We start from the raw sequence: 27,858 nt of genomic DNA, 5'->3' as shown, positions 1-27,858 counted from the left end.
CGTTTAGACTTTTGTCATCAATCTAAACCACTGGGTTTCACAGCATCCACTTATTCTAAAACGGGGGCCACACCTTTAATGAAGAGAGCTATCAGCAAAAGGACTTACCGATGTGAGGTTGATGTGCAGCTGCTAGTGCATACTGCTGTTGCTGAGCAGCTGTCAACTGCTGGACAGCAAGCGCATTAGGTCTTTGGAACAGCTGAGGTGAGAAAAAGACATGGTACAGTTAGAGAAACTGTCTAACGAAGTAAATTTAAAATCTCCTGACAAAAAAGGTCAATAAATCCCTAATGAGGCATGATGCTTTTAACAAAAATGGATGTTCTCATACTCCATTCCATTCCCATGATATTACATGCTTCATAGTTCTTCTTATCTCTTTATTTACCTCAGTTTGTCCTCCCAGCTCCATGGGCTGAGCTCTTCACAGGTTATATGTTCCCTGAACCACAAATATACATATGCAATCTCCCTAATGGTGTCAGCAAGTCTACAGGTACTGCCTAATTCAGAAAAGGGAAAGTGGGAAAAATAAACTAAAAAAATGAACTGCCCCATTGCTCCTAGTGCTACTATCTCTCTTCAGGTCTTTCAAGACCCCCCAAAATGCTCTGAATTCTTACATATTCCCATTTAGGAAGAGGATATGAAAAGCATTTACTTGGTCCTCTGGGCTGCCTCTTCCTGGGAAAATGGTACTGGACAGTTCACCTGAAGTAGCAATTTATCTTAATGAGTAAAAATTAAAACTACCCAACCTTGGGGGGGCTCAAGAGTCTCCAAAGACCAATTTTTTATATACAAGGAAGAAGACAACAGAAGTACAGCCACTATCATCCAGTTCATATGAAAAATATTCAAAGACCTTAGTAATAAAAATATCCTGAGATTCTACCTAAATAGTCACTCATTCAACACACATACAGGTAATAGCACTGTGCAAGGAACTAGGGATACAACAATGAATACAACAACATGGAACCACTGTTTTCATGAAGATTACATTTTAGTATGAATAGTGTTGTTACAAAGAAGGAGGTGTTGGTAATTTTGTTCTGAATCACCTGCCTCCAAAGGATCATGCTCAAGAGTGCTGTAATCAGACTGAGAGCACTTACTGAAGGGACCTGCCTCAATACGATCCTCAACCTACCTGCTCTTTCTATAGGATTCTTCGACAACTCAGCTGATATCAATAGATAATATATAATAGATACCAAAGATTTTGAATTACAGGTATATTCATTAAGAGACCTGATTGGTTCACACATTAAGTAATAATAGCATACAACCGCCTCAACCTAATCATCTTCATGAGTGTTCTTGCTGTTATCCTAGCAGTGGGAAGCTTTCATCTCATGACGTGGCTATAACTATGCCTCAAACACACACGTAAACATTTAAAATACAAAGAAATCAAAAGCTAACTATTTTAAATGTACAGGCTGACTTTATCTATTAGCTCTTTATATACATTTTCATTTGGTGGTGGTGGAGGGCGGGGGGAGACAGGGATTGAACTCAGGGACACTCGGCCCCTTAGCTATATCCCCAGCCCTACTTTGTATTTTATTTAAAGACAGGATCTCACTGAGTTGCTTAGTGCCTGGCCATTGCTGAGGGTGGCTTTGAACTCACAATCACCCTGTCTCAGCCTTCGGAGCTGCTGGGATTACAGGCATGCATTATCACACTCAGTTCATTCACCTTTCTAAAACCAGAATAAAATCACTCTGATTTTATACCAATGTCAAAGTAACCATTAACGGATTTCAAAGTACATTTTTTTTATTTTTTATTTTCAAAGGTTAATGTTACAACAAATCTTCACTGTGATGCAGGTGAAGAGGATAAAGTACTAATTTATAATCATCCGCTAAATATCAAGTTGTGGAACACCCTAGAGAAATTGAATCTATTAACAAACATATCAAAACACTTGTCCAGCCAGATGTGGTGGCACACACTTATAATCCCAGCCACTCCGGAGGCTAAGGCGGGAGGACGGTGCGTTCAAAGCCAGCCTCAGCAACTTAGCGAGGACCTAAGCAATTCAGTGAGACCCAGTCCCTTGATAAAATATTTAAAACACACACACACACACGTCCACTCCAGGAAGAGAGTCAGTCACAACAATTTGTAACTAATTTTGATTTTTTTCAATTTGATTTCACATTTCTACTTTACCTAATGAACAGTATCTCCTATGAGATACTGTCAGTCTACCCAGGAAGGGCAGTAGGAGGTAGAAAACAAGTAAAGTAGGAGAAAGTTATATTTAAATTATTGCCAAAGTTGTAAAAACATCTTGTAGCTTGTAGTTCAGCTAAAGCATCTGCTACCTCTTCAAAGGGTCCCTGAAATTTCCTGGCCTAAAAATTTTTGAAACATTCAACATCTCAGTCACTGCTCCTTCTATACCCTTCTTTATCCCCACTGAAAATAAAATAATTCATCATTGAACTTTGAAATTATTAGATAGGCACTATGACACAGATCATTGGTTCAAAACATAGATATATCCTGACTTATCAACCAAAAAACAGTAATCTACTGCCATTCTACTTTGTTTATCCTCATTTCGTGGATTTTTTTCAGTAGTAATGTAACTTATGAAAAAAAAAAATATATATATATATATATCTGTAAATATACTTACAAATACATAATATGTGTGAAAACCATACAAGCCACCATATCTACATACGAGTGTGGCTCTCACCATCATGCTACCCCATTTCCTAGTAAGACTACTACTTTCAGTTAAAAGCACACTAGCCTTACAGAGCCCCCATATATTCTGTGTTTGAGATCTGAATTAGGGATTATAGTTAATAGGGAATTATTATTTTCTTGAGAGCACTTCGCAGTAAACAATTTAACAAAAGTAAATTATGTATTCACAGCCAGCTGATTTGATTATAAAATAGACTACAGCAATTTTGGCACATTCTCTTTATGTAAATGGTACATTAACTGGAAATACAGAGTATTCAAAATGAAATTGAGTAATTGGCAAGTGGGAGATTCCAAAGGATCCTAGAAAATTCACACAAATGCCATCTGCTGGGCAAGACACCGAGCTCTGCTTTTCATGATTTTCACAAAGCAACCCAATAGTCTGAAACTAAGAAAATACTGAGAGTTGGGGGAAATGTTTATTAAAGGTCGGTATAATAACAATGTGCTGGTGCTGATTATAATTCACTCAAACAAAATCAATGAGTTGTTTTAAGAGTTTGAATGCATGGGAAAATTTCAAACATTAGGGCTTCTAGTAGACTCTGAGGCATAATAGGATTGAATACTCCTACCGGCGCCACCGCAGGTACTGGGAATTAAAACCAGGAATACTTTACTACTGAGCCCCAGTCCTTATTTTTTGAGACAAGGTCATACTGAATTGGCCAGGCTGGTCTCAAACTCTCACTCCTCTGGCCTCTGCCTCCACCTCCTCAGTAGCTGTAATTACAGATATGTGCCACCATGACCAGTGATAACTTGGGATCTTGACAAACAAGCTAATCTAACTCCCTTCCTTATCACTTACCACATGACCTTACAAAAGATACCCGTCAGCATTCCAGAAGGAAATTTGGGCAGCTCAAACCACTAAACATAGTACTAACCTACAGCTGGCATCTTATATTAAACAATAAATAAGCTACTACTAATACTATTTAAGAGCTGCTTACTATTATTACTGTTACTATCAAGAATTGTTAGCATAAGAACACTGTTATTGAGTTTTCTGAACTGGAGAAGTAATACCTAAATGAGAGTTAGAAAATATGAAAGACGATACCTACCCACACCCCAAATTAAAATGCCATGCCATCCCTGACTTTTTACCAGCTTAAGGCAACATACATAGTGGATAGGGAGTAAGAGCAAACACCTTCGAGACCAGGAAGCCTGGGCTCACATCTAATTTTCACTAGTGACTTGCTCTATTACTTAGGGCCAGTGACTTCTGACTCTCTTGGTGCCTCACTCTCTAACATGGTAACAAAGTATCTAACCCACAAGATGTTAATAGGAGTTAAATTAACACAAAGAAAGTGCTTCACAAGACATTTATGTGGGATGTTCTTTCTGATGAATGAGGAGAGTGCCCCTAAACACAACCCCTTCTGTGAGAATCACCCCTCACAGCTCCTCCCCAAGGGAGGACAGGAATTGTTTCTACTTTTTATAGTACACCTTTCAGGGAAAGCTATGAACAAAGTTAAATTTGAAGGTAAAATAACTCCATATCAAAAAGCTCTGTGTTTACAGTACAAGGTCCAAAGGAAATAGCTTGAAGCTAGAAACCAAAATAATATGAGATTTGCATAGCTTACACCAATTGACCTTCAGCACTGAGCATGGTCCACGGTCCATGTCTTTAATCCCAGAGGCTCAGGAGGCTGAGGTAGGAGAATCACAAGTTCAAAGCCATTCTCAGTGACTTAGCAAGGCTGTGAGCAACCTAGTGAGACACTATCTCAAACTTTCTAATTAAAAGGGGGAGGGGTCAATTCCTGGGGCCAATAAAATTAAGTAAAATAAAATATAACCTTCATTAAAGGCGTGTGTTTTAATTTTCTCATCTGTAAAAAGACAACTAAAGCCTTATCTCAGGAGTTGTTGCCAGGATTCACAGAAAACCCTATTAATAATGGGATTATAAAATAAAGGGGGGGGGGGTGGCACTACTGTAATCCGAGTTCAAGGCCAGCCTCCTAAGTCACTTAGTGACATTCTAAGCAATTTAACAAGACCCTGTCTTAAAAAAATAAAAAGGGCTGAAACGTATTTCAATGGTGAAGCATCCCTAGATTCAATCCTCAGTATCAAAAAGTTAAAAAGTAAACTAAAAGGGGTTGTTTTAGAGCTTCTGTTTAAAGGTTCAAGATCAAAGACCAATTTTGATCATATTATTTGAATAACTGCAATCATAAACTAATGGATACAATAATTCAGGGGCAGTTTAATAAGGACATAACAAACCATAGGTCTAAATAAAAAACAAACAAAAAAAAAAACTTCACAGTTCATTAGCAGGTAAACAATCTGAATCCAAAATAAATTATTTCTACAGTCTTAGAATAAACACATTCCTCCATTAAGTAAATGAATAACTTGGGGAAATTCATAATAAAATTTTAGCAAAGTCAAGGGACAAGCCGGGCGCAGTGGCACACATCTGTAATCCCAGCAACTAGGGAGGCTGAGGCAAGAGGATCATGAATTCAAAGCCAGTCTCAGCAATGGCGAGGTGCTATGCAGCTCAGTGCTAGTGGTTCAGTGGTTGAGTGCCCCTCCGTTCAATCCCCGGGTCAAAAAAACTAAAGGGACGGGGATGTAGCTCAGTTGATAGAGTGCTTACCCCACATGCATAAGGCCCTGGGTTCAATCCCCAACAACACACTACACACACACACACAGTCAAGTGACAATAAAGATAAACTTCAATGACCCAACAACTAGTCAAATTCAGTCTTTTATGAGTCTGTGATCATATACATGACATTGACAGAGTGAATAACTGTAAACTTAAATGAAAGCTGAGAAAATTAAATACCTATATTAAAAGTATATGTGTACTTGGCCTCCTAAGAATGACATCTTTCAAAAACAATTTGTTTCAATTTCCTCTCCTATCTAACTATGGCTACACAGAAATGACTACTGCTTTTCTGTTAAAATTAATACATATTGGGCTGGGATTGTGGCTTAGCAGTAGAGCTCTCGTCTAGCATGTGTGAGGCCCTGGGTTCGTTCGATCCTCGGCACCACATAAAAATAAATAAATAAATAAATAAAGGTATTTTAAAAATACATATGGTGGGAGTTTTTTTGTTTGTGGTACTGGGGATTGAACTCAGGGCCTTGTGCATGCGAGGCAAGCACTCTACCAACTGAGCCATATCCCCAGCCCTGGTGGGAGTTTTAGTAAAATATGCAATATATTTTTTTTTAACTCACTGGATTATAAATAAAGCCTATGAATAATCTGATTAATCTACATTGACCTAATTTCCGTTTTTTGTTTCTGCTACACTGTTGCAACAATGATAACTAAATGAAATTTTTCTATAATGTATATGAGACTGGGGATGTATCTCAGTGGTAGACCACTTACCTAACAATGCATAGGCCTGGGGTTCAATCCCCAATATTGTTGTTTAAGAAGTAAAATTTATAAATAATAGGCAATTGCAATTATATAATAATATATAAAATATAATACTGCTCACATGACATAAAAACAAAATGGTGTGAACACACAATGCAAGAATTATTCAGGACTGTTTTCCAGGATTAAGGTGGCAATTAGGGAAAGTGGAAAAAAAAAAAAGAAGACTCCAGAGACATCAATGAACATTTCAAGTTGACAAAATGCCCTCAATTAAGGGTTCTTAACCCAAAATGTTTGTCTTAAGTGGGTAACATTGCATTTTTGTTTTTCATGGAAATCTATCTGAAAGTCATAGCTTTCTTCAATTATGATTAGGCAAAAATACAAAATAACATTAGCCATACACATGTGACTTTCACCAATGGGGGCAGGGGAGCTGGGCATGGTGAAACACACCTATATAATTCCAGAAGCTCAGGAGGCTGAGGCAGGAAGATCATAAATTCAAGACCAGCCTTGGCAACCTAAAGAGACCAAGAAAAGGAAGGCAGGCAGGAAGACAGGAAGAAGTGAAGGAGTGCTTAGGGATGTTGTTCAGTGGTAGAGTGCCCTGGGTGCAAACCCCAATACTGGGTAAGGAGTGGGAAAGGAGAGATAATAGGTATTTTATGTTATTTTTTGATTACTACAGGCATTTCAAAATCTTCATTCTCGCTATGATAGCTAACATACCTACTTTTATTTCATGTATCATATGATAAAAAAGCAAATATACCATTAAGTTTGGTTTGAATATCTTTTGATTTTTATTTTTTCGCAGTACTCCAGATTGAACCCAGGGATACTCTAGCACTGAGCTGCATCCCCAGCCTGTTTTATTTTTTATTGTGAGACAGGGTCTTATGAAATTGCTGAGGTTGGCCTGGAACTTGTATTCCTCCTGCCCCAGCCTCCCAGGTTGCTAGGGATTTAGGGCATGCACCATTACACCCACCTATTTTTATATAATCAGTTTTCTTTGTAATCTTTCTTACACAATGTGCACACAAACACTCTGTGTTTTAAAACATTATTCTGAGAAGCAGTCCACAGATTCACCTAACTGCTAAAAGAGTTCATAGCGCTTTTAAAAAGTTAAGAACTATGGCTCTTACAATTAAATCTTAGAAGGATTAGTTGAGAACAATTAAGATGGGTTAATTCAGAATGATTAACAGTGACCAGACAAGCAACTTAATTATACAAACCCCAAAGTACACAATGAACTAAATGAAAATTACCATTTCCATATTTGCAGGCTGTTCCATGGCATGTATCTCACTATAGATTGATATTAAGTTTTATGAAACGAACTTATTACACCATATGAAAGCCCTGACTGAAAAGCAACAGGACAAGAGAATTTTTATTTTGTCAATTTCCAAACCATATCCACGCATAAAATCACAAATAAAGCTACACTACTATTTGTAGCAAATAACTCAAAAATGACCATCCCTTTCCTTTCCTCATTGAAGGAAGCCAAAATCAAAGAGCAGATCTGCAGCAAAATATGTGCCACTCTAGATCAATGTTTTGAACCCCCACAATCATTATTAGTATCATCTGAGACTTGTTCCTGGTTCTCAAGGGCTCAGTGACGTGGACCAATTACCAAAAGTCTCCTTGTCTTCTTCTATACTTCTTCTAGTCTACAGTCTACCTGGGACCACGCCGCTACCATTCCCATCTCCATACTCTCTTCTATTACTGGCAAGGGTATACATTCCAACTGTCTTTTCAAGTTTCTCTTGATCTTAATTGAGCTCTCCCCTGTCTGGTAACATTTATGATCAATTAGATTAGCGCATAATTCCTCAAATATTTCACAACTGTTTCATACAGATAAGGACACAACAGTGAATGGTTAATTGATTAATATGGGCCAGAGAATGTCTAAAACTACTTCTATGTAACAGCGCCCATGCGCCTATACACACACACACACAAACGGCTGGGTGCAGTGGCACATGCCTGTAATCCCGTGCACTCAGGAGGCCACGGCAGGAGGATCGGCAGGAGGATCGAAAGTTCCAAACCAACCTCCACAATTCATTGAGACCCGGTCTCAAAATAAGATGCAAAATGGGCTGAGGTTGTGGCTCAATGTTTGAATGCCCCTGGGTTCAATCTTTGCACAAAACAAAAAACATCATGATAATTATTACATTCCTCCTTAAACATGTTTTGTCATTGCCTATAAGGCAGCACAACAGAACTGGTAAGACACAACACTATTTACTAAACACATTTCATCATTTCTCTTCAATTTAGACTCCTAGTCAGGCTGACCACATCTCCACTATCTGCTAAACACCTTTCTGTTAATTTCCTATTTCTAGCTTTAGTTTTACTGTTTCCTCCGTGAAAATTTCATTCTCCTATCTAATCAAGTCTTTCAAGGCACAGTTCAACAAACACTTCCATCCACCAATCCTTCCTTCCTCAGAGACCAGCGCACACTCTGCTGTACTCTAAAGTTCCCAGGACATATACATGTAGGGTCTCATTACTCATCATCAAGTGCTTCCTTGCACTATTTAAATGACAAGATGAGTCACAATCACTGAAATAAGAGCAAATAGCAAATCCTTCCACCACGTAAGGAATCTTGCTATATTCATGAAAGATACACCTGGCTACAGATGAAAAGAAATGCTAGCTAGAGATTATAATCTACAGCCCACAACCTGTGATCCCTCTACACTTTCCACAAAACCGTGTCAAAAAAAAAAAAATGTACTTTTTATGACAAAAGGGACCTTGGCTTTTTATCAGATGGCAACAGAGCAACCCTAAAAAGGACAAGTTCTGATCTAGGAAATAACTTTCTTGGATATCATATAGTAATATTATATTATTGGATATTACACAATAACTTTCCAGTAATTTCCCTAAGTATACTATGGTCATTTTTCAGGTTCAAATTTTAATTTTGGGAAGTATATTAAATTCAGGAGAAACACAGAGATATAATAATTCCCTGAAAATTTAGCAAGGCAGAGAATAGTTCTTGCTTTCAAGGAACTCACAATCCAGCACGGGCTATCAGACAAAGAATCACAACACAAGGCAGAACACAGGTAACTCCTTTTCTGGAGGAGATACAAAGTAAAATGAAGTTTAAGGCAGGCCAGCATGAAAAATGTTTGGTTTGGAGATAAAGAAAGGAGGTTAACAGTGCGAGACCTTGAAAAATTAGGATTTAAATTGGAAATGGAGAATGGAATAAAACATGATGAAAAGCAATAGGAAGAAAGATCGGAAGGGTAAAATGTAAGAAAATGCACCAATTTCCAGTAGAAACGGAATTCTTCCTTCTAAATAATGGCTCTCTATGGGAAGCTTTGGGAAGCTGAAGTTCCTTAAGATACTTTGAAGTCTTGGGACAGTGGTTTCCAGGTATGTTATTAGAGTGTCCAGTAGAAGAATGGGTAAAACAATCTACGCACCAAAAAAAAAAAAAAAAACAATACTGATGGCCCATGGGACAAAACGACAATGATCACATCATACGACAGTGGTGTAACTATAAATATACCCCTTGCCACATCGGCTAACATAGTTATGGGAAGCCAGAACCCCAACAACGGATTGATTTTGAAAATAATGATGCTTAGTGCTAAAATAGGGCACACAGTAAAGCCACTCCTATTTTTGTATTTCTGAATAAGACAATTTTGATATAATCAAGTTTCTGTTCAAATCCCAATAATTATCCAGCCTCCCAAAACCTAAAAAAATTATTTTGAAACCAGAGATCAATAAATCAAAAAGAATTCTAACTCCCCACAGTTAAGTGAAAAAGAGAACCAGATTTTTGTTCATAAGAGATGAAAGACAAATTCTTCTTAAATAACAAGGGTGAGGTTGGGTTAGACTGGAAATGGAAGCATTGAATCAATAATGGTCATAAAGAAAAGGCACAGAAAGTTGATTTTTTATCAAGGTAGGCCACCTGCTAGGGATCTACAGGGAGTGCTTGCAGTTAACCTCTATGGGAAAAAGTCTGCTAAATAAAAACTTAGGGTTGGGGGTGTAGCTCAGTGGTAGAGCACTGGCTCAGCATACACAAAGCCTTGGGTTCAATACCCAGTACTGTCTTACCTCTTAGCCAAAGAAAACTTACATAGACATACACATTCACATTATTACACAAATAAATTTCTTTTGGTAAATTTCATATAGTTAGCTTTGTTATCTAGTTGTCTTATCAATCAAAAATCTATTTATGACAGAAACTAAAGATAAAATGTGGTACAACTAATCTCAAAAAACCATAAGCTCATTTCCCAACAGAAACAGCATTTGTAAACTCCAGTCTCTCAAAACTAAAAGTCTATATTTATGTTCCAGTCAAAAACTAAGGAGTAACAGAAATTCATGGTCCACCAAACTGCTTTTGTGGTACTCAACAAGATGATGAAACTACATGCTCTCCTTTTATAGTTCAGACAGCTGATTTTTCTTAAAAAGAACCAAACAGAAGAATCACTAAGCCCTCAAATTGGCCCTACTGTGCCTTCAAAAGCAGAAAATACACATACAAAAATTTCCCAGAAACATTTGAATAAAAGAAAAGGACTAAGTAATTTCACTACAGATCTAACAGAATTATTTACATGTGTTTTCCTTTAATCACATTCTAACTTTTGAAGGTAGCAGACTGTTACCAGTGTTATCTACAGTAACTAACTTAAAGTCAAGACTGATGAGAAGATTTGGCAACGCACTCCTGATGGTGGTAGGTAATAGCTCACTATTTTAAAAACAAAACAATCCAGAAGCATCACAACTATATATATCTTCCAGGAAAGTAATTCAGCATCTCAGAAGGTTGTGATTCAAGGGGTAAGGTCACCTCACCCAATCTCCAAGTGATGAAGAGAGAGAAGAGCCAAAGGAAGTATACAAAGAGCAGAGTGCTCTCCTGCCAATTAACAGTACCATGAGAACTAGCTTTTGAGGGGAAAGACAGAATTTGTAAACCCCCACTTCACTGTAAGGATTAACAGGGCTGGCTAATGACAATCTAAAATCATGTCACCCTCCCCCATCCCCTCATTTTAAGAAGCTGAATAATGTGCTGGCTGGAGGGAGAATAGAAAGGGTGACAGAGACACACACAGTACCTGTTGTTGAGAATTGTAGTCAAAAAGTCCCACAGTTGCTGCTGCTGAGTCCACAGGCACCTGCGTGCCTGAATAATCAAACTGAAGAGGCTCCATGCCCACATGTTCCATGGGGTCCAAGGGGACACTCTGGGACTCCATATTGGAGAAATCCTCCACAGGCTTGGCACCATTGGTGCTGGTCAGCTGCGCTAAGCCCTCAGAACCATTCTGGTTTGGACCCAGAAGATCCACTTCATTAGCAGAGTTCTGGCAATTACCAGGGGTACGGCTAAACAGAGAAAGTAAAGGGCATTAAACCTTATTTTGAGCAGGGAAGGACACTATAGCAACCCCATGTTTAAGGACAATGTCCTTGACATAGCTCATTATTAACAATGTTTAAAGCTATTTCAAAAAAATACCCAGAGATCCTTTATGGTGCTTACAGGTAATATCCTCTGAAATGATGCTTCTATTGCCTGCCTTCCCACCTTCCCGCCCCTTAAATTACATTAAATGCTATTAGTTTACAATCCCTTTATCAATTAAGTCCATATTTCAGGAATATATAAATTGAAAGAATTGCTGCCTGTGGCATCCATGAAAACAGAGGTACCTACCAAGACACACATAGTAAAATATGGCCCCCAAAAGCAACATCTACTCTCATAAATATAAAACCAACGCGAGAAGTTGGTTTATAGGAGAAATTCCCCATCTCAGAGTGATTCTTCAAAAAGTATGATTGGTATTACTGACCAATGGTAAACTCTCTTTTCCTTCCAAGAAACCAGAAGCAGACCATCTCAAAATAGTAAAAACTAATCCATTATTTATGATATGTCCCTGATAACAAGATAATTCTTAAAATCAAAACTGATAAAGGTATAATTTATCATCCAAACCAGGACACATCAAAGAACCAAAAAAAAAAAAAAAAAAAAAGCACTACTGCATAATTACCTGGGACACAGTTATAAATGAGTCCTATTCTAGGTATCCTGAGATATACCACCATGCTATGTACGGAACTGCAAGATGACAATATCTACAATCAAACTAACATACAATGTCGAGGGAATACAGCAATGCCCTTCATACCTAAAAGGAATCATGTAGGTGGTGTGTGTGTGTGTGTGTATATATATATATATATATATCTCATCACCACTTCTACTTCTCCCCCTCCTCCACCTCCTCTTCCTTCTCCTCCTCCCCCCCATTAAATATCCCAAAATATTGCTATTGGATGCTTGAAATTCAGGGTAGAGAGACCACCTGAACTCTGAAAGACCTTAAGAAAATGTTTATCACCCTGTGCATCAGATTACATTCAAATACTATAATTCTATACACATTCAAGATAATGAATTAGAAATATTAATCAACTGGCACTTGTTCTACAAATGATAAAACATACATTTTAATTTTGACTTTGGTAGATGTTAGGATGGGGTGTGTGTGTGTGTGTGTGTGTGTGTGTGTGTGTGAGAGAGAGAGAGAGAGAGACAGAGGGGGGGAGGGAGGGAGGGGGGGATGAAAATACACACCCATTAGCTTCAGTCTGGCATTAAATGATTGACCATATATCACTAAATAGTGACTTTTACAGATTTTAAAAATTATGTACCATAACTAAAGTTATCATACATAAAGAAGAAATATCTGCCAACCATGGAAGATAAATAATACTGTGTATATTAAATCACAAGGTAAAATCTGCTAATAAATCATAACCACAGGAGGGATGAGAGGTATCCATGGAAGGGATATGTTTAACAAGTCATTTAAGCCACATTTCTGGATATTCAAAGTGAGGAAAGTGATACCTCACCCACCTACCTCAAAATGATCTTATGAAACTCAAATGAGGTAATGCATGGGTTCTCAACTATTCTTCTAATGTGTCAGAGGGATATGACACACTTTCATTAATAACCACAACTCTTTAACACAGTAATATAGGAGAAACTTGGGCAAAATTCCAAGGTACCTATCCCTGGTGATTTTGCCATTTGAGAATTACTGAGATGATCTTTACAGGATAAGAGACAATCTTAATGAATCTTCAAATTTTATCAATCATTTGTATAGAGTAAATTCTAGAGCTCTATACAAATGCAGAATCTACCATTTTGGCAAAGCATCAGGCAATAACAACTCTTAAAAAATTCCACCTTACCAGCTAATTTACATCTTTGGGCATGGCCTATACTAGATCCAATTCTTAAAAAGGAAACATGATGGGGGAAGGGGGGAGGAGTAAAATATAAGTAAATCAAAACAAACAAAAACCCACAGCCCCCATTTTTAAAAAATCAGAAGTGTAAAACATACAAACCTAAAATCTTTGACGTCTGCATCAATCCCATTCTGCACTGGTAAACCATTGGTCTTGTCCATCACATCACCCTCCTCCTTCAAATCTCCTAGCTTATCTCCATCAAACGTACCCTTGTTCTTCTTTTCACCTTTGTCGTTTTCATCACTGTCTGCATCCCTTGGGCCCTGTTTAAAAAATAGCTTCAGCTTCACTAATCATCATCAACTAACAGTAGTGGGCAACCACTGCAGACACCAGACTACACTAGAGGCTAAGCAGAACAGGAGAGTGTCTTTCAGACATTACAATCTAATTAACAAACAACACAGAGGCAGGAACACCGCAGAAAGTCTTGCCAAATGGGAGAGACATACATATATTTACATTACAAAGTTTAGGACAGTCTTACCATACCCAAAGTCCCCACCACCCCCACTGGTTTTGTGTTTGTGTGCTTTTACCCTTTCTGTCCAAAAGCCAACCACAATTTTCTATCTTTTGATCCCACTTCTCTATTCTCAAATCTACATCTACATAATAGCTAGATTCACAAAATAACACCCAGGTATGATAACTAACAAAATAGAGGGAAAGTGTTAATAAGCCCATAAAATGTCATACTTCCTCTTTATCTTAGGAAAATCCCTGCTTACTTCCAAATAGTGAGCTAGCTGTGGTCTAACACTGTTTCAATTCAGTTTTTCTCTTCTGGATAACAGGACACATCCCCTGTCAATTTGTACCACCACATCCCAGTTTCACCCTATAAAACATAGGGCTCTCTGATCAAATCACTGATGGCCCTTAACTTTAAAATGTTTTAAAGCTTCAAAATAAACAGACCTAAAAAAATAAATACACCTGTTAAATTCTTTTCATGAAAGTACTCTGCCATCTTCCACTACCTGCCTATTTCAACGCAAATTATTCTTGAGATAAGTGGGGATATTCTGAAGCAATTGCTACAAGATAATTTATATCTGAAATATATAAATATTTCAAATTACAAAGCTTAAAACACTGAACCTAAAAGAACTGATCTGGTTCAGAAACAGTTATATCTTTCCTGCCTTCTAAGGAAATTATGTCTCCTATTCCTAACATCCGAAGTTAACCCCTGAACACATAAAGTAAATTCACCTTGATTTCCAAAAGGAAAAAAAAACTCAGACAGTAACTTGACATGACATAGAGAACTTTAAAGAATCTTACACGAAAGAGTACCAAGCAGCCTTAGCTTTTAAAAATTAGAGGGATGCAATCTTGCTGTTTCCCACCACTGATTCCTGGTTTAATGAAGAAAAATGTGCAGTCCAAATTAAAGCTGATGGTATAAGGCAAAACCAATCAACAAAGAATGAGAGCTACTGCGCAGAATTTCCAGTCATCAAAAACAACTTTGAACATGCGTCTGTGGGCAGGGACAGGTCCAGAGGGTTAAAATCACTAGATGTCCTCAGGGTAGTTCTTGGAAATCACTGGCCTGGAAAGATTAACTCAAGGATCCTGATATTAGACATTCTGACTAATTTAGAGCCCATTTTACTTTTAAATCATGCTATATTCAAATGTGATACAGAAAAAGAAAGTTTTCAAGGATAATATGAAAAAAAAAAACACATAAGATAAGGCACTTAGAAAGGATATAAAACTTAGCTTCATGTGACATCAAGATGGTAAACAACAGCATTGGCAGCCATGGAAATGAGTCTTTCAGAGTAGAATCTTTCAAGTTTGGACTGCTGTTGAATCAAAGACTGAATAAGCACTACACTGAGATCCCAAAGCAAAGTAGTAATGACAGAGCTCTAAAGACAAAAACAATCTTTTAAGATAACCAGAAACAATACCTTTCTTCACACTTCAAAGATAAAACTGACAGAAGCTATTTATTTGTTCGTTTTCATATCCCTAGCACTAAATAGAGAATCTGGCAGAAGCATAACGAATATGAGTTTAAAAAATTTATAAGAGGACCAAACAATACTACAAAACTATACTACTAAATATGAAGTATCCTCCTGGTATCTTTATTATAATCAAATAGTATCCTAAAAGGTAGTAATGTGGTATAGATAATAAATAACACTCCCTGAATCAAATCCATTAATGTCTAAAGCAAAAGAACATTACAAGGATCGTCCCACTGCCACTCAAAAGGAATCTTCACAAATCAAAATCAACTCCAATATTCCACAAGAAGTTTAAAATATCTACATGTAAAAACTCAAAGGAAAGAGGACAAAGCAGCAGTAGCAAGTTTCCATAGGCAAGAAAACTGGTGGCAGAGGATATTCACTGGCTAAATCAGTGCTCTACATTATCTTTCCTCAGTTACCCTATGCAAGGCTTGCTTAGGATCTGCTCACCCCTCTACAGCCTTACCACTAATAGTTACCTTCTCTATTATACTGCCAAACACTTGTTTTTCAAACCATTTCCCTGGATGCAGCTGCTTTTCAACAATACTGTACAATACATTCCTGCAAAACATTGCACCCTATTTCCCACTCAGAATAAACTACCAATGTGTCAGCTGAATGATAGGTTCCTTCTTTTATAGGGGATGAATGAGAGATGTTTCCATTTCTTAATCTGGATAGCTATTTTCATTTTGTAGAAATCCATGATAATGAACATTTATGACTAGTATACCTTTCTGTACATGGGAAATAGTTCAATTAAAATGTTACATAAGGGCTAGGCTTATAACTTAATGGTAGAGCCTAGGCTTAGCATGAACAATGCCCTGGGTTCAATTCCAAGAACTGAGGAATAGGGCAGGGGAAGTGAACAGAATATATACATTTCTCACATAAAAAGAAAAAAACCTCAATAAATCAACAATAGTCCTCAATGAAACTCACTGGCTGTCAAGCCTGACTTCTGAATGATAAGCAAGAGCACAAGTAAGAAACAAATTTGTCAAAGTCTATTATTAAAAGATAGTTATCAGGTTCAGGATTATAGAAATGGCCTCTTAGGAATGTTAAGATCCTAGAGAGAACAAAAGAAGGATACACATGGGCTGGTAAATTTTATATTTTACTTCTTCTTAAATATTTTAAGGTAAGGAATTCACAGCTATATGGTCTTTCAGAAAGTACTGACGCAGTGCACCAAACCTATATTCTATCTCAACAGCTAACACTTACTGGTCACAGGACTTGGACAGGTCATTTAATCTCTGAGTCTTAGTTTTCTCATCTATAAAACAGGGATAATTTTGTTTAATAAAGAGTAGTTATGAACATAATGAAATAATGCATGTGTATACGTTTTATGAAATTAAGTCATTTTATACAAATGTAACATAATATTAGTAAAAGGGATGCACTGGTCTGGTATTTCTTATGTAACACTATGTAAGATAGCAAGATTAAAAATCTCAAATATCCCAATTAAGAGGTTTAGCTCTCAAATCCACATGTAGAGTTAATATGGCCTTCCCATGGCTACATTTTAACAGTGCAGTGGTTCTACAGTGAGAGCTGATCATCAGTCTTTTTCAAAACTTACAGGTTCTGTGCACAGAGATTCTGATTAAATTGGGCTGTTAGAGGCTCCAGCAAATGTTATAAAAAGTTTTTCCTCCAATAACTCTGATAAGCATCCACAATTGAGAAACGACATAATTAAGTCCAACATAAAAATCAGAAAGCAAGGCTTATGGTTTGTTTTGTTCTGTGTTTTTTTGTTGTTATTGTTGTTTCTTTGTTTTTGTTTTTTGAGAAGGAGTTACATATTTTCCAGTACATAAGTGTGTTTAAACTCCTATTAGGTAAATGAATGAAAAAATAAGTAAGGACTAATAGCATGTTACTATGGGGCTTCTTTTAGAGATAAATGTTAACCCAAGTTATAATGCTCAAACACAAACTCCAGTGATACTCAAAACGCAAGTGTCCATGATGAAATTCTTTAGTGTGGGACCAAGAAAGTCATGATGAGGTCCCAGGCTCCAACAGAGATGGAAGACTATGTTTCACTGCCACATATCAAAGAGCTCGGAGAAAAGCACACATAGAGAGAAGAACCACATATTTTAGATCAGAAGTCTATGTGCTATGGCTCACATAAAAGGAATAATACTTCTGAGTATATTCCTTAACTGTGAACCCACTCAGAAGAAGCAGAATTTAATTCCTCCTCTTACTGCAGTGATCATAAGACAAAGTTCCACATGGCAAAAATCACATTCAATGCAATTAGGAATTTTCTATTTTTTTTTAATGAATACTTTTGAGTTATCTGCTTGACTCACTGAACATAAAAACCATAACAAGGTTAACTAATACTGGTTTCTCCTGTATGCTCTTAAGTTTTTCACAAAATGCAAAAAAACCTGAAATGCCAAATTCTTTTAAAGTACAAGAGTTTACAGTTCCACTACTAATAAAATATTTCAAGAACTAAAAAATATGAGTAAAAGTTCTAAACTGGCCATTTAAAAAGAATTCTAAATTTAACATGTTAAATGTAATCATAGCTAGGCATGGGTGTGTGCACCTGTAATCTTAATAACCTGGAGGTGAGGAAGGAAGATAGCAACTTTAAGGCCAGCCTCAGCAACTTAGCAAGGACCTTATCTTGAAATAAAAATAAAAAAGGATAGAGGGGGTGTAGCTCAATGGTAGAGCATTTGACTAGCATGTGTGAGGTCCTGGGTTCAATTCCTAGTATTACAAAAACTAAACATGGTCCTTTTATAAGGAACACAACTCATAAGCCAGAATAGCACAGTAGAAAGCAATACTGTTCTGAATTGAAATTAAAACCAAAGTTTGAACCCAGGCCCCCCATGTTTCTTAATATTGAACTTGTTGAGTTTTTTTTTAAATATTTTTTAGTTGTCAATGGACCTTTAATTTATTTATTTATATGTGGTGTTGAGAATTGAACACAGTGCCTCACATATGCTAGGCAAGCGCTCTACCACTGAGCCACAATCCCAGCCCCTCGAACTTGTTTTTCTCATGTATAAATTAATGGAGACAATACCTTACAGGATTGTTCAAGGGATTAAATAAAGCAATTCATAAAATTACAACTTTTTCTTTTTCTTTCTTTCTTTTTTTTTTTGTATGGGGGATTGAACTCAAAGGCACTGATCACTGAGCCACATTCCCAGCCCTATTTTGTATTTTATATAGAGACACAGTCTCACTAAGTTGCTTAGCATCTCGCTTTTTGCTGAGACTGTCTTTGAACTCGAAATTCTCCTGTGTCAGCCTCCAGACCCATTGGGATTACAGACATGTGCCACCCTGCCCAGCACTACAACTCATTTTTTAAGGAAAAAAGAAAAATCCTTAAAAGTGTCTTCCCCAATTTTTACCCACTTCCTTTTTCATGGAGGGATAGTGGAGACCTCAATCCCACTTCCAAAGGCTTAAAAAACGGATCAACATCCTGTCCCCTAGACTCCAAAAGAAACTGTTCCGGCTCTAATAATTAAATGCTTTGTGCAATAGGATTTTCTGAAACTTGTATATGGATCAACCTGCCACCAACTATACACTTCATCAAATCTGAGGCACAATCATTCTGTGTGCTCCAAAAAAAAAAAAAAGGGAAACACTAAAAATTAAAGGATGACATACTATCACTTGAAATAAGCATCCCAACTTCAGAATGAGCAAAAGTAGAGGAATACAGACTGTAGAACACTGCCTATTCCAGGCAGTGTATACAGAATCACCCAATTCCTGATGTGCAGAAAGATAAGAGCGGTCACCTCTGCTGTGATATCCATGAATAAAAAGAAAACATCTTACATATGGAAAGTGGTGTTTGTTTTTATAAAAAATAAAGACCTCCCCGAAAAAAGTTGTTTATTTGTTTTTTAAGTTATCTAGTCAGTATATAAAAACCTGAAACTAAAATAGAGCATGTAATTTAAGGCATGGCCAAATCAGAAGAGACTCTACCTTGTATGTTTCTCATAACCTCGTAATGACTTAATCCTCCAAGACTCTTATTGCAGTGCTCATCAAACTTAATATGCATATATATCACTGAAGCATAGTATCTTAACAAAAATGTAGGTTTTGATTCAGTAGGTGTCGGGCACGGTCTGCATTTCCATTATGCTCCCAAAGGACACTAATGCTATTGGTATATTGGCTCTGAAGAGCAAAACTTTAGAAGGTAAAGCATTTCCATATGTATTACACAGTCACACAAATTAAGACTTTCTTGGGTTTTATTTACCCCTATTTTGTAGATGAGGAAATTAAGGTACAACTGAGACTCAAATCCCTCATTTCCATCTGTAGTACACTGTCGCAAGTTTTTATACAAAAATCAAAATAAAGCAGCAATGGTTACCTAAAATAAATGCAGTGAAACCTAGAAAAGCAAATTATCAAGTTTTGTAACCCAAATGAACTGCTATAATTGTGGATGCATCCTCCAGGTCAGAAAGCAGTCACTCTACAGAACAAGTAAAGGAAAGATGTGTTTTTTAAAGCACTTTCTTCTACAAGGTTGGAATGGTCTTTGCCCTAACAAAACTTTAATATGGTTTTCTCATTTCCCTACACACCATTAACAAACAAGGTGGAAATTATGATCCACTGTTCAGACTGGCTAGGCATCAACCTATTTGAAGATCAGCTGGCATTCAAGAAGACCAACAGCAAGCTCCTTAGATGAGCAATTTTACCACAGGCCTCAAAAAAAAAAATCTGATTTTTGTAACTCTCTATACTAGGTTTGGAATTGGAGAAGCCATCTGTCTTATACCAGGAATAAATAAAGGATACAAAAAGGAAAGGAATGTTAAAGACTTGATTGGTATTATGAGATTTCCTACTATTCCAATAAGTATTGCTCTGAAGGTTGGGATTCATTATGCACAATGATAAGAATTTACATTAAGTGCTAAGATGATGATTCTTATTCTGATTTATCACAGGAACCAAAACTACTAAACTGAAGCCATTTGTTCAATCAAAACAAACTCAGGAAGGCTCAAGGAAGGTAGACAAAGAGCCAAATATATTCATTTCAACTATAAAAGAGGAAACCTCACTGAAAATGGAAAACCTTTGCAGAATAGATTTCTTTAGTTATGAACCATCTTCACCTAACAAGTTCAAGTCTTGGTGATCTGTGTCACAGCTAAGAATGCCCTCTTAGGACTCGCTTTGAATCTACAATTACTATGCCATCAGAGATAGTGTTTTCAGCTCTTGGGGAAGTAAATCGGAGTTTCTCCATGGCTCACTGGAAGTCATGTTTGTAGAATCACTCAAAAGGAAAAATAAATGGATGCTGTGACCCATAAACTACCAAGGCTCCACTCTTTAGAAAATTTTCTACAATAAGCAAATATCCCATTGTCCCTCTTCTCTGAACTCAACACTTTGAATGAATGGGATGGAATGGGATGGGATGGAATGGAAGGAAGCAAAGAAGGAAGGGAGGGAGAGAGGGAGGGAGAAGGGAGAAAATGCTCGCCTTTTTTAAGAAGATGCATGTGTACCATGACAACCATAAAGTGATTCAGGTTTCCATGCACATAACTTTGATTAGGTGTCATCCTGATCAACAGGCAGAGAAAAGTCAATTAGGTATAAAATCAGTAGGATACAACCCCAAATGTGGTTAGTACATCACTGATCTTCAGGACTCCATCCACCGGAAAACTGTACATGCCAGCATGGTGGCTTGATGCCACTGTTCAGTCCTCCTTTAGCACTCTCTAGATGCAACTCAAAATATGGACTAATATTTCAGTACACAAAACCTTCCTTCCGAGAAGAAACTAGATCACAGATTTGGAGAATTGTCACTTATCTGTATGCCTACCTCAGAAGCTTACTTCAGATAATTTACTTTATCTGATTGTTAGAGTTCAATCTTCTGACCTCATCTATCCTGAAGTCTAATCTCCTCTGGTCACATTTTGAAAGAGCTGAAATTTACGAAGTCTCCCCTAACAACTAAGAATGGAACTCACCTTTACAAAAACAAATATAAGATATTGAATCCATATTATTTAGTTTTTGTCATAAAAACCATTTCTAGTAAAATGATCCTTTAACCAAGGAAAACTAGTGGAGAAACTGGCGTTAACTCAGTCCCACCATTTTCTCTTCCTTCCGATCCCAATGAGTTGTCTGCCTCCTCTAAAATTCACTTTATCCAGGTGCATGCCTTATGGCTAATGCCCTTGAACTAGAAACTGGCCACACAGAGGATTCACAGCCAGAGTCACAAAGATTCCAGTTCACTCCACTAACAACTCACTAATTTTTGTCCTTCAGCAAATACCTAAAAGTTACAGACTGTGTTTAGAATGCAGCACTTCTTCTGCAGAACCTGTATTCATAAAATGAGGAAAGTGTGAGACCAGAAAGAGAGGTAAACTGGAGAAGACAGTGAAAAATAGAACTAACTCATTGTTCCTGTGAGCAATGGGATCAAGCCAAATAATCAAAGGCTAGAACTTCTTCCTAAGCAGCCCCTTGGGAGGTTCCAAATCAAGAAGCATTGTCTATCTGATACACAAGCTACTAAACCTAACTTGATCTTTGCAGGGTCAAAAGACCCAGAAGCAATCAGGTCAGTTTTAGAATGGCTAATACTCAAGAACTGTACTTGACACTTGAGGAAGCTAAACCCTTGAACTGCTTTTATTCTAAGAAGTTTGAAGCTACATGGAGGAAAATAAGACCATACCTCTAGTATCTAAGAACAGACACAGGAAACTAAAAATACTGAGTAACAAATGCTTTCAAACAAAGGAAGTAAGATGGTTATGAACGCAAAATTACTAATATGATTTGGAGAAAATGCTTGCCATCTGGTGGTATTTGCCCCAAGTGGCTTTAAGAAGAAGGGGTTTTGGAAAGGTACCAAACAAACTGGGTCAGGAGAAGCAGCAATACAGATTCATCATGTTTCTTGAGGCCTTCCTAGCTGGAACTTAGAACATAAAACCAGTCACAGAACAGAAAACAAGAAAGACTCAAATGGAAATGCATCTTAAGACTTCTAGCACTACAAAGTCAATGATATAAAGAAAGAAACAGTCCAGGAAAGGCTATCAAAGACGCTAGAGAAAACTGCCAAGATTTAACAGAAAGAGGCTATAGGCAAAGAGGCTGCTTTGGCTACCATTTAGCAAAGAGGTCAGTGGCAGTGAATTTTTAAAAACTACTGTAAATAAAGAATTACTAGACATCTAATTTCCTGACAGGCCAGCTGTGAGAAGCAAAGCTATTCAAGGAGGGCCAAAGGTGAGTCTATAATTAAAGCCCAGCTTGCAAAACAAGAATGATCCTACTTATCTGGTTCATTTTAAAGTTCCTTGGGTATCAGTAAATCACTGCTCTCAGATCTATAATTCCCCACCAATACCTAGCTTCAACTCATTTTTACATTCCCTCTCTTTTCTGCTTTTTGTTTTTGTTTTAAACTAAGAATGATGTTTTCTGGTAAGCCAATGAACTAAGATACAGACTTCAGTTCTTATCTCACCTTACTATCAATGGGTCGACCCCCTACCCCGGAAAAAAAATACTTCTCTATTTTTCAAAGTTTAGTTTACATCTTACATCTCCTACTATACACTGAGCTCTATTTACAATGAAAATCTTTTTAAATACCCTGTAATTAGTGATGTGAATATCTAAAAAAACTAAATGGGCATGTTTTGCTTTAGGGGGAAAAAGAGAGAGAGAGAGAAAGGAACAAGTTCCTCAAGCCAACTTACAAATCCTCCTTTTCTTAGACAGGAATCGCCCGGGGATGAGCTCAACACATACTCCACCATGCTAACGCCTAGTCCCCCACTCTCCGATCGAGGGGACAGTACAGAATTGACCTCACTGTTCACATGGAAACTCTGACCAGGTCTTCTCTGCACCATGATTGGCTGGGAAACTGAATGATCTACAAAAAAGATACACAAGCATGATACAGTGCAGCCAGAGGCCCAAACAAATTATGAGCGATGTCTCATGGATAAACCAATGTCTGGGAATCAGGAAACCTGTTATGGTGAGCTGAGCCAAAATATTCTGTTGCGTCTTTCACTAAGTATTGATACTCTACATAAACTAAAGAAACAAAACACACCCCCTCATTTACCCAGGACAACAGAGGAATACAGCAGTTCACATAACTGGTTCTTCTAGCTGAGTGGATAAATTAATGTTTACCCCTTTCAAGTAGCAGCATTTCTTTAATATATTTTATTGGTAATATCACTAAAACAATGTGATTTTACTTCCCTTTTTAAAACCAATATAACTTTATCTTTTCTGATAAATCACTGGCATCATGAGGTTCCTTTCTAACAGTGTGCTATAAGCACATCAGATTTGGGGTTGTCTCCTTCCTTCCTAACATGTTTCATTTATTTCTGCTGTCAGTGTCTCTACAAGTTCTCCCCACCCCTCTTCAGGGGTAGACTATCACAAGAATATCTATGCTCAGCGAATTTATTTGGCCCCAATCACATATAAAGATTGATCATCCCATATATGGTATACAGGGGCAAGATAGGAAGGGGGGATATAAACTTCAAATGGCAGGCAAGGGCCTTTCTAATTCCAAGTATGCTGACAGCAGTACAAAATAAAAAGTGATAGCTAAAATTATGGTCATTTTAAATAAGACCATTTCTATGTGGCTATCACTTCAGAAAATTTTGAAGATTTGATTTTGTTAATCATTTTAATATATTACATCATATAAGCTCCTTAATGGCAGTTATACTACAGAACAGGACATTTGCTTGACATGCTTATGTCGCTGATGTAAAATTCATGACTTGCCAATTGCTGAGGAAAGGAGCTCTAAGACAGGCATAAATCACAGTACAGATGCTAGATCTAGATTACCTGATGTTCCCCAGGCACTGTCTCGCCATTGATCACCCAGGAATATTCCTTTTGGTCCATCTTTGCTGGATTCATCTGTTTCCCAAAACTTTTTACCTGGCAAGAGCTGCTGCAAATTAAAAATAATAGATGCTTTTAAAGAATTCATAAAGGATGAAAGTACAGCAGTCAACACTTTCTTTCAGACAAGGGTACTGAAGATATTCATGTGCCCTGAAGGTCTTTAATCAAAGTGTTCTGACTATACAGCTATGGTCAAAGCACTACTGTATATTTGGTAAAAGACATAAAAAGGTCTAAGGCAAAAGGGGACACTGATCAGACTATCCAATAGAGGCTCAGCATAAATATCTAGAATTATTCACTTAGCCTATGCCAAGATTTTTAAGGGGAAGGGAAGGGAAGCAAACTAATATTGGCCCTATTAGCTACTGCCTGCTAAGAGGATTCTTGTTGAATAAGAAAGTACCTACAACTATTAAAACACTGCTAACTACATGTGTACTACCTACTGACACTGGAGCATGAACCCAGCTATGAACCCCGGCTATGGAATGCTAGAGGCAAAATTCACTTCTTAATACACAAAGATTCTATTCTTGAAACATTTCCCAACCACAACACTAACCTATTTCAAGATTTTGGAAAGACAGAAATGTTTTCTGTCCATTACGAGAAAGGAAATAAAATCTCCTAACCTCTGTTAATTTTAACAATATTTCATAGTATGCCATTTAAATGTCTTCAAAAATCATAGTTCTCAGAAATGTAGGCATCATTGCTCCTAAACCAATGAGAACTTTAAACTAGTTTCAACCAAAGAAATGCTAAGCAACCTTTCAAGCAAAATACAGTACAGTTTTGCACAAGATCAAAGCATCAGTGATAGGGAATTAAGAACTCCATCATTCTTGGTTCTGGTCATCGGCTTTTACACACAAAAATGCCCCCTCTTATTTCCTCTAATTATGTTTTCTTTTCAACTGCCATTACTTAGACAGGAAACTAATAAGTTTGAGATAATATTTAATCATTGATTTTGAACATAAAAAGTCATACACCTAAAATTAAATTTCTCAGAGGAACAGAAAACACACACACACACACCAAAAAGCACAAACATTTGCTTTCTTCCTTCACAATAAAAGATTAACTTTCCAATTTATAAGCTATACCCCAATGGTAATGAAAGAAAAACTAAACTCTGCCTACTAAAATGAATCCTGGTTTCCCAAACATAATTTCTATGTTTCTCAGCATAATTTTAACCTACCGTTAAATAGCTCTGTAATTCTGTCTCACAGACATGGGTTATTTCCCACACGCTTTTCAGGCCTTCATTTATTTTCTAATAAAACAATATCATAACAATATTTGCACAGATGCCTAAGTTTTTCCAAAGAGAAACAGTTACAAGCAGCAGCACTGCATCCTGGTGTGCCTCTGGGGTCTGCTAACATACAAGGACTAAAGGAAAAGAGTGAAATGAGACAGCCCAGATCAAAGCTAAGCAGTAGGCCAGGTAAGAAGGCATGACAAGAGGATTCCACTGTTCCTTGGGATATATTATTGAATTGTCCTGGGCCTTACTTTTTTTTTTTTTTGACTTTTTTAATTGATGAAGGAAATATTTTTCAGGCTGCTGAGACAATGACAGAGATTGTCAATGAGTGCCTTACACAATGTCCGCCATATACAAAGTTCTCAAAAAGTAAATTTGATGGCATCACACCTAGTGAAAATAGCTGTCAAATCACAGAAGAAATACTGAAAATTAACGTAAACTATGCAAGAGACAATACTGAAGAACTTTTTTCTTGTTTTCATCTCGGTAATGTCCTAGCCAAAGATGAGAAATAGTTTCCATCCTGATGGGTTGTATCCTTTCCAACAACAACAATAATAATTATTATTATTATTACTATTATTATTATTCTCTATTTTGAAGGGAGTTAGAGCAAATAGGAGTCCACATCCATTACCCCTTTGTCTACCCCCCCCAAAAAAAAAAACAAAGGTCAGCAAAGGGGTCACCTCATGAAATTTATATTCCAAGAAAGACAGAAAGAAAGAAAGACGAAAGAAAGAAAGAAAGAAAGAAAGAAAGAAAGAAAGAAAGAAAGAAAGAAAGAAAGAAAGAAAGAAAGAGGAAGAAAGAAGGACAGGAAAGAGAGATGAACAGAGGTGAGTAATTTAAACCACGAAGATTAAAAATTTTAATTTTTAAATGTTCATCCTTTTCCACACAAGCTTGGAAATTATTATTCAAAACTTGGGTGATATCCTAGCACAGAACAGGGATATCCTAGCAACAGCTTCTGAAAGTACCAAGTTCCATTTGCAAATAGTCTCTTCCACAATTTGTCAAATTGCCAATTCAAAGCAACAGCCTTTGAGCTCAAGGTTTCAAAGATGATTTCTAAGATCCTTTCTTTCACTACAGGTTGTCATAATATGCAAAGTCAGAACAAGCAGATGAGCAAATAAACAAAGCTGTTTCTAGGCTAAATTCTTCAAAAGGAAACAATGATACAGCAAACATGAAGAAAAGTGCTAAAAAGTGGAGATTCTAAGATGGGCACAGCAGTGCAAGCCTGTAACTCCAGCTAGTTTGCAGACTGAGAAAGATCACAATTCAAGCCTGCTGGACAAATTAGCGAAACCCATTTCAAAATAAAATTCAAAACTGGACTGGGGATGTAATTCAGGAGCAGAATGAGTGCCTAGCATGTACAAGGCTCTGGGTTCAATTCCCAGTACTACCGACGGGACGGGAATTGATTCTACTTCAAAGTAGCAATCAAAACAAGTCTCAAAAGAATACACACCAGGGCCTGGGTTGTAGCTCAGTGGTAGAGCACTTGTCTAGCATGTGTGTGGCACTGGGGTCAATTCTCAGCACCACATATAAATAAATTAATTAAATAAACATACATCGACAACTAAATAAAGTATTTAAAAAAAAATACACACCAATGAGCTCAAGTCCCTACGTTACCAAGAATCATCCATTTTTCCCGCCATTAACAATTGATATAAATATAATTCTTCCGTAATCAAAATAAATCCTAAACAGATGCTAGAGGAAGCCCCCAAAGTACTAGAACTCCATATGTATTCCCAAAGTAGTGGTACGAAGATCAATTAATTTTTATCAGTGAAAACAACAGGGACTGAAAAGGCAAGTTAGGAAGAGATAAACAAAGGGGAGGCAGGAGAGCAGGATGGCAGCAATCTGAGCAGGAGACAGGGAAAGAGCAGAAGTATGAACTGCAAGGGGTTCTGCGAATTGGGAAGGATGCAAAATAATGAAATGAGGCACATGGGAAAAAACAGAAGCAAACTTAGCAAATAAGCCTTTAAATGTCTACATGTCTTACAGAGAACTGAGCACTTCTC

General features: G+C 37.2%; 1 protein-coding gene across 15 annotated transcripts in view; it reads right to left on the bottom strand.

The window, feature by feature from the left end:
- Nucleotides 1-27,858, bottom strand: part of Pum1 (pumilio RNA binding family member 1) — a 122,540-nt gene that overhangs the window by 40,557 nt on the left and 54,125 nt on the right. For 8 of the 15 annotated variants that reach the window (XM_058570952.1, XM_046469458.2, XM_058570954.1 and 5 more), the window contains exons 4-8: nt 24,460-24,568; nt 23,328-23,506; nt 13,622-13,788; nt 11,299-11,569; nt 109-202 (exon numbers count right to left, since the gene is read on the bottom strand). In XM_058570952.1, coding sequence (XP_058426935.1) covers nt 109-202; nt 11,299-11,569; nt 13,622-13,788; nt 23,328-23,506; nt 24,460-24,568 — 820 coding nt within the window. The remainder of the gene's footprint in view (nt 1-108; nt 203-11,298; nt 11,570-13,621; nt 13,789-23,327; nt 23,507-24,459; nt 24,569-27,858) is intronic. The other 7 variants (XM_058570956.1, XM_046469468.2, XM_046469469.2 and 4 more) reach the window with 3 other exon arrangements.

Source organism: Marmota monax, unplaced genomic scaffold (assembly GCF_021218885.2).
Source record: "Marmota monax isolate L192 unplaced genomic scaffold, Marmota_monax_Labrador192_F-V1.1 WCK01_AAM20220418_F8-fsc00008, whole genome shotgun sequence".
NCBI lineage: Eukaryota > Metazoa > Chordata > Mammalia > Rodentia > Sciuridae > Marmota > Marmota monax.
Note: the sequence above shows the minus strand (reverse complement) of the source record. Positions and strands in the feature narration are given on the sequence as shown.